Genomic DNA, 13186 nt, shown 5'->3' with positions numbered 1-13186 from the left:
ACCTGTATAAGCATACTGCACTAAAGAATTAAGTGCATTTGGATCCACTCCTTCCATTTTGACCTCTTCTTGTCTGGCTTCTAGCACATCATTAGTAAACATTGCAGCAAAATAATCAGACACAGCACTGAGAACCAATCTAGAAATAGAAAGGTTGAATCAATACTGTTAGTCAAAAGTATCACAAATAATCATCAGCGCTTTTTAAAAATTTTTATTGGTTACTTTTTTTATTTTATTCTTTTTTTTTTTTCCGGAGCTGGGGACCGAACCCAGGGCCTTGCGCTTGCTAGGCAAGTGCTCTACCACTGAGCTAAATCCCCAACCCCTATTGGTTATTTTTTTATTTACATTTCAAATGTTATGCCCCTTCTGGTTGCTCCTTTGAACTCCTCCCTCCATTCCACCCAGCTTTCCCCTGCTTTCACGAGGGTGCTCCCCCAACCACCCACTCACACACTCCGGCCCCAGTGCCCTAGCATTCCCCTATGCTGGGCCATCAGGAACTGAAGGAAAGGCCATCCACAGACTGTCCCACCTGGGCATCCATCCCATATTCAGCCACAAAACTCAAACACTTGCCGATGCCAAAAAGTTCTTGCTGATAAGAGCCTGATATGGATGTCTCTCGAGAGACTCTGAGAGAGCCTTACCAATACAGACGTGGATACTCAGAGCAAACCATCAGACTGAGCATAGGGACCCGGATGGAGGAGTTAGTGGAAGCACTGAAGAAGCTGAAGGGATTTGCAACCACATAGGAAGAACAATAATATCAATCAGCCAACCAACCCCACCCAAGGTCTCCCAGCGACTAAATCACCAACCAAAGTATACACATAGGGGGGACCCATGGCTCCAGCTGCATATGTAGCAGAGGATGGCCTTGTCTGCCATCAATGTGAGGGAAGCCCTAGGTCCTGTGAAGGCTTCATGCAGAGCTTTCAATATGTTTTAAAAACGTATCAGTATACTCTCCATAAATGTTTAAAATTGCCAGGCATGTTTGCAAATGCCTTTAATGCCAGGGCATGGGGGGGCAGAGCCAGGTAGATTCTGTGAGCTCCAGGTGAGCCTGGTGTATATAACAAGTTCCAGGCCAGACTGGGTTACATAGTAAGTCCCTGTTTTAAAACGAACGGAAATATCACAATTTGTTAGATTGCACTTATTGTTAGAAAGGGCAATTAAGTAGGCTGAAAATATTAACGTTTGAATATTTCAAAATACAAAATTATTCATCCATGGCCCAATTTTAATCAGTCTATCAATTCTTCCTCATTTATACTTGTACCCTATGGACACATAAGGGTATTTACCTGTGAGCTGGGATTTTAAGCGGTCCAGCAATAAGTAGCACATCACACAGTTTTTTCTCTTTTAAATAGCTTTCCATTTTACAGAGCGTATAATCCGCATGGTTTCGAGAACGGTAGTGATCCTCAGAAATGACATTCATTTGTTCAGGCTCCTCAGCATATTGTCTGAAAGTGAAGTGAAAATGAGAATATAACTGATTTTATCATTTTTTGCACATTTCAAGTTTCTCCTAATTTATATGTATCAACTTAGTGAAAACTTAGTTAACACTTCTATATAAAAATATTGTGTAAATTACATTAAATTTGCATTCTAATAATAAATATTTCAATATTATTACTGTCTCAACTTTTTAACTTCCATTCAAATGGAGAGTCATAGTATTTTTATTCAGGACAATACTGCAACTACATATGAATCAATCTAATATTTACATGTATAAGGTAAATCAACAAATATCACCCCATTTTGTGCTATTTCTTTAGTGTTCCTATATTGAGTTCAATATAATACTTTCAATCATATGTCCTAGGTGCTTAAGCCAGAAATACTTTTCAAAAAATTAATTTAAAGTTTTGGTACAGTATAATTTGATCATATTCTTTTTTCTTTTTATTAACTTGAGTATTTCTTATTTACATTTCGAGTGTTATTCCCTTTCCCGGTTTCCGGGCAAACATCCCCCTAATCCCTCCTCCTCCCCTTCTTTAGGGGTGTTCCCCTCCCCATCGTCCCCCCATTGCCACCCTCCCCCCAACAATCACGTTCACTGGGGGTTCAGTCTTAGCAGGACCCAGGGCTTCCCCTTCCACTGGTGATCTTATTAGGATATTCAATGCTACCAATGAGGTCAGAGTCCAGGTCAGTCCATATATAGTCCTTAGGTAGTGGCTTAGTCCCTGAAAGCTCTGGTTGCTTGGCATTGTTGTTCATAAGGGGTCTAAAGCTCCTTTAAGCTCTTCGAGTTCTTTCTCTGATTCCTTCAACGGGGGTCCCGTTCTCAGTTCAGTGGTTTGCTGCTGGCATTCCCCTCTGTATTTGCTGTATTCTGGCTGTGTCTCTCAGGAGCGATCTACATCCGGCTCCTGTCAGCCTGCACTTCTTTCCTTTATCCATCTTGTCTAATTGGGTGGCTGTATATGTATGGGCCACATGTAGGGCAGGATCTAAATGGGTGTTCCTTCTGTCTCTGTTTTAATCTTTGCCTCTCTATTCCCTGCCAAGGGTATTCTTGTTCCCCTTTTAAAGAAGGAGTGAAGCATTCGCATTTTGATCATCCGTCTTGAGTTTCATGTGTTCTAGGCATCTAGGGTAATTCAAGCATTTGGGCTAATAGCCACTTATCAATGAGTGCATACCATGTGTGTTTTTCTGTGATTGGGTTGCCTCACTCAGGATGATATTTTCCAGTTCCAACCATTTGTCTATGAATTTCATAAAGTCATTGTTTTTGATAGCTGAGTAATATTCCAACGTGTAGATGTACCACATTTTCTGTATCCATTCCTCTGTTGAAGGGCATCTGGGGTCTTTCAAGCTTCTGCCTATTATAAATAAGGCTGCGATGAACATAGTGGAGCACGTGTCTTTTTTATATGTTGGGGCATCTTATGGGTGTATGCCCAAGAGAGGTATGGCTGGATCCTCAGGCAGTTCAATGTCCAATTTTCTGAGGAACCTCCAGACTGATTTCCAGAATGGTTGTACCACTCTGCAATCCCACCAACAATGGAGGAGTGTTCCTCTTTTTCCACCTCCTCGCCAGAATTTGCTGTCACCTGAGTTTTTGATCTTAGCCATTCTCACTGGTGTGTGGTGAAATCTCAGGGTTGTTTTGATTTGCATTTCCCTTATGACTAAAGATGTTGAATTTCTTTAGGTGTTTCTCAGCCATTCGGCATTCCTCAGCTGTGAATTCTTTGTTTAGCTCTGAACCCCATTTTTTAATAGGGTTATTTGTCTCCCTGCGGTCTAACTTCTTGAGTTCTTTGAATATTTTGGATATAAGCCCTCTATCTGTTGTAGGTTTGGTAAAGATCTTTTCCCAATCTGTTGGTTGCTGTTTTGTCCTAACAAGAGTGTCCTTTGCCTTACAGAAGCTTTGCAGTTTTATGAGATCCCATTTGTCGATTCTTGATCTTAGAGCATAAGCCATTGGTTTTTTGTTCAGGAAATTTTTTCCAGTGCCCATGTGTTCCAGATGCTGCCCTAGTTTTTCTTCTATTAGTTTGAGTGTATCTGGTTTGATGTGGAGGTCCTTGATCCACTTGGACTAAAGCTTTGTACAGGGTGATAGCATGGTTCGAAATGCATTCTTCTACATGTTGACCTCCAGTTGAACTAGCACCATTTGCTGAAAATGCTATCTTTTTTCCATTGGATGGTTTTGGCTCCTTTGTCAAAAATCAAGTGCCCATAGGTGTGTGGGTTCATTTCTGGGTCTTCAATTCTATTCCTCTGGTCTATCTGTCTGTCTCTGTACCAATACCATGCAGTTTTTATCACTATTGCTCTGTAATACTGCTTGAGTTCAGGGATAGTGATTCCCACTGAAGTCCTTTTATTGTTGAGGATAGTTTTAGCTATCCTGGGTTTTTTGTTATTCCAGATGAATTTGCAAATTGTTCTGTCTAACTCTTTGAAGAATTGGATTGGTATTTTGATGGGGATTGCATTGAATCTGTAGATAGCTTTTGGTAAAAAGGCCATTTTTACTATATTAATCTTGCCAATCCATGAGCATGGGAGATCGTTCCATCTTCTGAGGTCTTCTTCAATTTCTTTCTTCAGAGTCTTGAAGTTCTTATTGTACAAATCTTTTACTTGCTTGGTTAAAGTCACACCGAGGTACTTTATATTATTTGGTACTATTGTGAAGGGTGTCGTTTCCCTAATTTCTTTCTCGGCTTGTTTCTCTTTTGTGTAGAGGAAGGCTACTGATTTTTTTCAGTTAATTTTATACCCAGCCACTTTGCTGAAGTTGTTTATCAGCTTTAGTAGTTCTCTGGTGGAACTTTTGGGATCACTTAAATATACTATCATATCATCTGCAAATAGTGATATTTTGACTTCTTCTTTTCTGATCTGTATCACCTTGGCCTCTTTTTGTTGTCTGATTGCTCTGGCTAGAACTGCAAGGACTATATTGAATAAGTAGGGAGAGAGTGGGCAGCCTTGCCTAGTCCCTGATTTTAGTGGGATTGCTTCAAGTTTCTCTCAATTTAGTTTAATGTTAGCAACTGGTTTGCTGTATACGGCTTTTACTATGTCTAAGTTTGGGCCTTGAATTCATATTTTTTCTAGGACTTTTATCATGAAGGGGTGTTGAATTTTGTCAAATGCTTTCTCAGCATCTGATGAAATGATCATGTGGTTTGATCTTTCAGTTTGTTTATATAGTGGATCACGTTGATGTTTTTCCGTATATTAAACCATCCCTGCATGCCTGGGATGAAGCCTACTTGATCATGGTGGATGATTGTTTTGATGTGCTCTTGGATTCGATTTGCAAGAATTTTATCGAGTATTTTTGCGTCGATATTCATAAGGGAAATTGGTCTGAAGTTCTATTTCTTTGTTGGGTCTTTGTGTGGTTTAGGTATAAGAGTAATTGTAGCTTCATAGAAGGAATTAGGTAGTGCTCCATCTGTTTCAATTTTGTGGAATAGTTTGGATAATATTGGTATGAGGTCTTCTATGAAGGTCTGATAGAATTCTGCACTAAACCCGTCTGGACCTGGGCTCTTTTTGGTTGGGAGACCTTTAATGACTGCTTCTATTTCCTTAGGAGTTATGGGGTTGTTTAACTGGTTTATCTGTTCCTGATTTAACTTCGGTACCAGGTATCTGTCTAGGAAATTGTCCATTTCCTGCTGATTTTCAAGTTTTGTTGAATATAGGCTTTTATACTAAGATCTGATGATTTTTTGAATTTCCTCTGAATCTGTATTTATGTCTATCTTTTCATTTCTGATTTTTTTAATTTGGACACACTCTCTGTGTCCTCTCATTTGTCTGGCTAAGGGTTTATCTATCTTGTTGATTTTCTCAAAGAACCAACTTTTGGTTCTGTTGATTCTTTCTATGGTCCTTTTTGTTTCTACTTGGATTATTTCAGCTCTGAGTTTGATTATTTCCTGCCTTCTACTCCTCCTGGGTGTATTTGCTTCTTTTTGTTCTAGAGCTTTTAGGTGTGCTGTCAAGCTGCTGACATATGCTCTCTCCTATGTCTTTCTGCAGGCACTCAGCGCTATGAGTTTTCCTCTTAGCACAGCTTTCATTGTGTCCCATAAGTTTGGGTATGTTGTACCTTCATTTTCATTAAATTCTAAAAAGTCTTAAATTTCTTTCTTTATTTCTTCCTTGACCAGGTTATCACTGAGTAGAGCATTGTCCAATTTCCACGTATATGTGGGCATTCTTCCCTTATTGTTATTGAAGACCAGCTTTAGGCCGTGGTGGTCTGATAGCACACATGGGATTATTCCTAACTTTCTGTACCTGTTGAGGCCCGTCTTTTGACCAATTGTATGGTCAATTTTGGAGAAAGTACCATTAGGAGCTGAGAAGAATGTATATCCTTTTGCTTTAGGGTAGAATGTTCTATAAATATCTGTTAAGTCCATTTGGTTCATGACTTCTCTTTGTCTACATCTCAGTTTAATTTCTGTTTCCATGATCTCTCCATTGTTGAGAGTGGGGTGTTGAAAACTCCTACTATTATTGTGTGAGGTGCAATGTTTGCTTTGAGCTTTAGTAAGGTTTCTTTTATGTATGTAGGTGCCCTTGTATTTGTGGCATAGATATTTAGGATTGAGAGTTCATCTTGGTGGATTTTTTCTTTGATGAATATGAAGTGTCCTTCCTTATCTTTTTTGATGACTTTTAGTTGAAAATTGATTTTATTTGATATTAGAATGGCTACTCCAGCTTGCTTCTTCTGACCATTTGCTTGGAAAGTTGTTTTCCAGCCTTTCACTCTGAGGTAGTGTCTGTCTTTGTCTCTGAGGTGTGTTTCCTGTAGGCAGCAGAATGCAGGGTCCTCGTTGCGTATCCAGTTTGTTAATCTATGTCTTTTTATTGGGGAGTTGAGGCCATTGATGTTAAGAGATATTAAGGAATAGTGATTATTGCTTCCTGTTATATTCATATTTGGATGTGAGGTTATGTTTGTGTGCTTTCATTCTCTTTGTTTTGTTGCCAAGACGATTAGTTTCTTGCTTCTTCTAGGGTGTAGCTTGCCTCCTTATGTTGGGCTTTACTCTTTATTATCCTTTGTAGTGCTGGATTTGTAGAAAGATATTGTGTAAATTTGGTTTTGTCATGGTATATCTTGGTTTCTCCATCTATGTTAATTGAGAGTTTTGCAGGATACAGTAACCTGGGCTGGCATTTGTGTTCTCTTAGGGTCTGTATGACATCTGTCCAGGATCTTCTGGCCTTCATAGTTTCTGGCGAAAAGTCTGGTGTGATTCTGATAGGTCTGCCTTTATATGTTACTTGACCTTTTTCCCTTACTGCTTTTAATATTCTTTCTTTATTTTGTGCGTTTGGTGCTTTGACAATTATGTGACAGAAGGAGTTTCTTTTCTGGTCCAATCTATTTGGAGTTCTGTAGGCTTCTTGTATGCCTATGGGTATCTCTTTCTTTAGGTTAGGGAAGTTTCTTCTATGATTTTGTTGAAGATATTTACTGGTCCTTTGAGCTGGGAGTCTTCACTCTCTTCTATACCTATTATCCTTAGGTTTGATCTACTCATTGAGTCCTGGATTTCCTGTATGTTTTGGACCAGTAGCTTTTTCTGCTTTACATTATCTTTGACAGTTGAGTCAATGATTTCTATGGAATCTTCTGCTCCTGAGATTCTCTCTTCTATCTCTTGTATTCTGTTGGTGAAGCTTGTATCTATGGCTCCTTGTCTCTTCTTTTGGTTTTCTATATCCAGGGTTGTTTTCATGTGTTCTTTTTTTTTTTTTTTTTTCGGAGCTGGGGACCGAACCCAGGGCCTTGCGCTTCCTAGGCAAGCGCTCTACCAGTGAGCTAAATCCCCAACCCCCCATGTGTTCTTTCTTGATTGCTTCTATTTCCATTTTTATTTCCTTCAAGTGTTTGATTGTGTTTTCCTGGAATTCTTTCAGGGATTTATATTATTCCTCTCTGTAGGCTTCTACTTGTTTATTTATCTTTTCCTGTGTTTCTCCAAGGGAGTTCTTCATGTCGTTCTTGAAGTCCTCCAGCATCAGGATCAAATATGATTTTGAAACTAAATGTTGCTTTTCTGATGTGTTTGGATATTCCGTGTTTGCTTTGGTGGGAGAATTGGGCTCCAATGATGCCATGTAGTCTTGGTTTCTGTTGCTTGGGTTCTTGCACTTGCCTCTCGCCATCAGATTATCTCTAGTGTTCCTTCGTTCTGCTATTTCTGACAGTGGCTAGACTGTCCTAAAAGCCTGTGTGTCAGGAATGCTGTAGACCTGTTTTCCTGTTTTCTTTCAGCCAGTTATGGGAACAGCGTTTTCTGCTTTTGGGCGTGTAGTTTTTCCTATCTACAGATCTTCAGCTGTTCCTGTGGGCCTGTGTCTTGAGTTCACCAGGGAGGTCGCTTGGAGCAGGAAGGTTTTTCTTACCTGTGGTCCTGAAGCTCACATTTGCTCGTGGGGTGTTGCTTATGAGCTCTCTGCGGGGTAGCAACAGGAAGATCTGTGCTGCCCTTTCTGGGAGCTTCCGTGCACCAGGGTTCCAGATGCTGTTTGGTGTTTTCCTCTGGAATCAGTAATGTGGGCAGAGTGTAGTCTCTTCTGGTTTCCCATGTCTGCCTCTCTGAAGGTTTAGCTCTCCCTCCCACGGGATTTGGGTGCAGAGAACTGTTTATCTGGTCTGTCCCTTCAGGTTCTGGCAGTGTCTCAGATGCAGGGGACTTGTTGCTCCTGGCCCTTATCTCCAGGAACACAGAAGCAGTATACAGTTTCCTCTTGGGCCAGGGATGTGGGCAGGGGTGGGCAGTGTTGGTGGTCTCTTCTGCTCTGCAGTCTCAGGAGTGCCCACCTGTCCGGGCGGTGAGCTCTCTCTCCCAAGGGGTTTGGGAGCAGTGAGCTGCTGCGGGCAAGGTTCCACGGGTTTGGGAATCCTGCTAAAAACTGGAAGTCTGGTCCTAGAGGAATTTTGCCTCTGTGTCTCCTGAGTTCACCAGGCAGGTCGCTTGGAGCAGGAAGGTTTGTCTGACCTGTGGTCCCGAGGCTCAAGTTTATTTCATCATATTCTTTCCATTCCTCTAACTCCTCCCAAATCTATCCCCTGCTTCCCTAACCCCCAAGTTCAAGCTCTTTTCTTTCTCTTTCTCTCAAAAGGAAGAGAAGAGAAAAACCAAACAGACAAACAAAATAAGAAAACCCGTAAGAGGAAAGCAGCATCAAAAACAAAACTGTAAAATTAACACAGAAAAACATTGAGTCTGTAATAATAATAATAATAATAATAATAATAATAATAATAATAATAATAAAGTACTCCTGAACCCAGTGGAGCTTGCCCTGGTGTAACACTGCATTGGAGAAGCCTAATTTTCCTTTCCCATCAGGTATCAATTTCAAATAACTGTTTCATCAACAGTAACACTTTATCTTCATTTACCCCTCTCAGTACTGGGATTTTTGCCTGGTTTGAAGTTATGCAAGTTTTATACATATTGTCATAATCCATTTGATTTAATATATGAATCAATTGTTTTGTATCTGGAAGAAACTGTTTCCTTGGGGTAATCCACAACCTCTGGCCCTTACAATCTTGAGGACTATAGCCTCAATGTAATATAACTGCTTTTATAATATAACAGTATTGGAAAACAACTATATATACATTTCCATCATGAATATCCATCCTTCATTATTTAGTATTTGGACATATATTCACTATAATTAGATGTAAATTGATTTTAAGCATCATGAAATTTATATCAGTGAAAGGTGATTTTAAATATTCACCAATGATAAAATTAAAATGCCTACAGAAAGAATCACACAGGCCTTGAAGTTTGCTAGTTGGATAAACTCATTAAAATATATAAGTTAAAATATTCTTCATACAGACCTCAGATATAGACAACTGCCAAAATGAAACTTGACATTTCCAGTGCTCTGTGGGATAGGCAACAGGAGCTAAGGCATTGCTGTAGAGTCTAAAAGGCCTTGTATTTATCTGTGGACAGAGTCACTTCACATTACCTACTCAGCCACTCTACCTTAAGGGAACCATTCACAACTTTTTCTATTTCCTTTCTTCAGAATCAGCACCCCTTATCATATTCTCAACCTACTTATGACACTAATAAAGGTCATGTGGACTCAAAAATAGCCATGTCTGGACATACTAGACTCTGCTGCTGAAGCTCAGCATACAAATAAATGAAGAGCATTCAATAACTAGCAGTATAAAGGAACTATGGAGTAAAAACATCATGAGAGCCCACAGTAGACAACGACCACATTTCAGTATGCACACAAAGAGAGAAAGGGGCATGAATGAGTTTCATCCAGGGCACAAGAGGCCACCTCAGTTCAAGGGCAAGTCTAGCTCTGAGAGTGGTCAGCACTTGTAGGCAATAGGGGCTGGAGGAAATGTGGTTGGGATGTATTATATGAAAGAATTAGAAAAAAATCTGTTTTCAATAAAAATATTTAAATTAAACTGAAAATACCCAAATAAAAATAAACAATCCATAAAGTCTACTCTATGGAGAACTTTCTTTAGAGCACTAGACCATTTTTTTTTCTCCATCTTTATTAACGGGTATTTCTTATTTACATTTCAATTGTTATTCCCTTTCCTGATTTCTGGGCCAACATTCCCCTAACCCCTTGCCCCCATCTCTATGGGTGTTCGCCTCTCCATCCTCCCCCCATTACCACCCCACCCCCAACAATCCCCTACACTGGGGGTTCAGTCTTAGCAGGACCAATGGCTTCCCCCTCCATTGGTGCTCTTACTAGGATATTCATTGCTACCTATGAGGTTGGAGCCCAGGGTCAGTCCATGTATAGTCTTTGGGTATTGGTTTAGTCCCTGGAAGCTCTGGTTGGTTGGCATTGTTGTTCATAGGGGGCCTCAAGTCCCTTCAAGCTCTTTCAGTCCTTTCTCTGATTCCTTCAACGGGGACACTAGACCATTTTTTATTGGTTATTTTTTGTTTACATTTCAAATATTATTCCTCTTCCTGGTTTCCTGTCCATAAACCTGCTACACCCCGATCCTTTCCCCTTCTTCTATGAGTGTGTTCCCCCTACCAACTACTCACCTCTTCCTACATCCCCACCCTAACAATAAAAGTCTATGAACCCGAGAGAGAATGTGGGAAATGTAAACAATTTAAAAGAGGGGAGATGGGAGGGATTGGAGACTAAAAAGGGAGGAGAAAGTCATGTATGTGTATTTCAATTAAAAACCATAAAATTAAAATTAACAAATATTATTCTATTTTATGTGAATGTCCTATATCAGTTTTTGAAAATAATCACCCAATGGATTGATTTGTTTTTATATTAATATCTTTTCTAAGTCTGACTGGCTTCACGTGGTCACTTCCCCATATCCTGTTACTTACTTCTCAATTAGCTCCCTTTCTACTTTCATTAGTTTTGGTTTATGATTTTTACAGGCAGGGAGGGAGAGCTAAACCTACAGAGAGGCAGACATGCCTGGGAAACCAGAAGAGACTGCACTCTGCACACATCTCTGACGCCAGAGGAAAAGACCAAACGCCATCTGGAACCCTGGTGCACGGAGGCTCCCAGAAAGGGCAGGGCAGATATTCCTGGTTGCTGCCGCTGCGGAGAGCTCTTAGGCAGCACCCCACGAGCAAACTTGAGCCTCGGGACCACAGGTAAGACCAACTTTTCTGCTGCAAGTGACCTGCCTGGTGAACTCAAGACACAGGCCCAGAAGAAGATCTGAAGACCTGCAGATAGGAAAAATTACATGCCCAAAAGCAGAACATGCTGTTCCCATAACTGGCTGAAAGAAAACAGGAAAACAGGTCTACAGCACTCCTGACACACAGGCTTTTAGGACAGTCTAGCCACTGTCAGAAATAGCAGAACAAAGTAACATTAGAGATAATCTGATGGCGATAGGCAAGCATAGGAACCCAAACAACAGAAACCAAGAATACATGGCATCATCAGAGCCCAATTCTTCCACCAAAGCAAACACGGAATATCCAAACACACTAGAAAAGCAAGATCTAGTTTCAAAATCATATTTGATCAGGATGCTGGAGGACTTCAAGAAAGACGTGAAGAACTCCCTTAGAGAACAAGTAGAAGCCTACAGAGAGGAATCGCAAAATCCCTGAAAGAATTCCAGTAAATCATAAATAAACAAGTAGAAGCCCATAGAGAGGAGACACAAAAATCCCTGAAAGAATTCCAGGAAAACACAATCAAACAGTTGAAGGAATTAAAAATGGAAATAGAAGCAATCAAGAAAGAACACATGGAAACAACCCTGGATATAGAAAACCAAAAGAAGAGACAAGGAGCTGTAGATACAAGCTTCACCAACAGAATACAAGAGATGGAAGAGAGAATCTCAGGAGCAGAAGATTCCATAGAAATCATTGACTCAACTGTCAAAGATAATGTAAAGCGGAAAAAGCTACTGGTCCAAAACATACAGGAAATCCAGGACTCAATGAGAAGATCAAACCTAAGGATAATAGGTATAGAAGAGAGTGAAGAATCCCAACTCAAAGGACCAGTAAATATCTTCAACAAAATCATAGAAGAAAACTTCCCTAACCTAAAAAAAGAGATACCCATAGGCATAAAAGAAGCCTACAGAACTCCAAATAGATTGGACAAGAAAAGAAACACCTAATGTCACATAATAGTCAAAACACCAAATGCACAAAATAAAGAAAGAATATTAAAAGCAGTAAGGGAAAAAGGTCAAGTAACATATAAAGGCAGACCTGCCAAAATTACACCAGACTTTTCGCCAGAAACTATGAAAGTCAGAAGATCCTGGACAGATGTCCTACAGACCCTAAGAGAACACAAATGCCAGCCCAGGTTACTGTATCCAGCAAAACTCTCAATTAACATAGATGGAGAAACCAAGATATTCCATGACAAAACCAAATTTACACAATATCTTACTACAAATCCAGTACTACAAAGGATAATACATGGTAAAGCCCAACATAAGGAGGCAAGCTATACCCTAGAATAAGCAAGAAACTAATCGTTTTGGCAACAAAACAAAGAGAAGAACAGCACACAACATAACCTCACATCCAAATATGAATATAACAGGAAGCAATAATCACTATTCCTTAATATCACGAAACATCAGTGACCTCAACTCCCCAATAAAAAGACATAGATTAACAAACTGGATACGAAACAAGGACCCTGCATTCTGCTGCCTACAGGAAACACACCTCAGAGACAAAGACAGACACTACCTCAGGGTGAAAGGCTGGAAAACAACTGTTCAAGCAAATGGTCAGAAGAAGCAAGCTGGAGTAGCCATTCTAATATCAAATAAAATCAATCTTCAACTAAAAGTCATCAAAAAAGATAAGGAAGGACACTTCATATTCATCAAAGGAAAAATCCACCAAGATGAACTGTCAATCCTAAATATCTATGCCACAAATACAAGGGCACCTACATACGTAAAAGAAACCTTACTAAAGCTCAAAACACACATTGCACCTCACACAATAATAGTAGGAGACTTAAACACCCCACTCTCATCAATGGACAGATCATGGAAACAGAAATTAAACAGAGACGTAGACAGACTAAGAGAAGTCATGAGCCAAATGGACTTAACAGATATTTATAGAACATTCTACCCTAAATCAAA

The 13186-nt window shown here is 39.9% G+C and overlaps 1 protein-coding gene across 5 annotated transcripts in view; it reads right to left on the bottom strand.

The window, feature by feature from the left end:
- Positions 1–13186, bottom strand: part of Klhl4 (kelch-like family member 4) — a 290282-nt gene that overhangs the window by 35199 nt on the left and 241897 nt on the right. For all 5 annotated transcript variants that reach the window (XM_039099723.2, XM_063280013.1, XM_006257199.5 and 2 more), the window contains 2 exons: positions 1320–1484; positions 3–139 (listed from right to left, as the gene is read on the bottom strand). In XM_039099723.2, the coding sequence (XP_038955651.1) occupies positions 3–139; positions 1320–1484 (302 nt within the window). The remainder of the gene's footprint in view (positions 1–2; positions 140–1319; positions 1485–13186) is intronic.

This window comes from Rattus norvegicus, chromosome X (genome assembly GCF_036323735.1).
Source record: "Rattus norvegicus strain BN/NHsdMcwi chromosome X, GRCr8, whole genome shotgun sequence".
Lineage (NCBI taxonomy): Eukaryota > Metazoa > Chordata > Mammalia > Rodentia > Muridae > Rattus > Rattus norvegicus.
The sequence above is the reverse complement of the archived record's forward strand: the minus strand, read 5'-3'. Positions and strand labels throughout refer to the sequence as shown.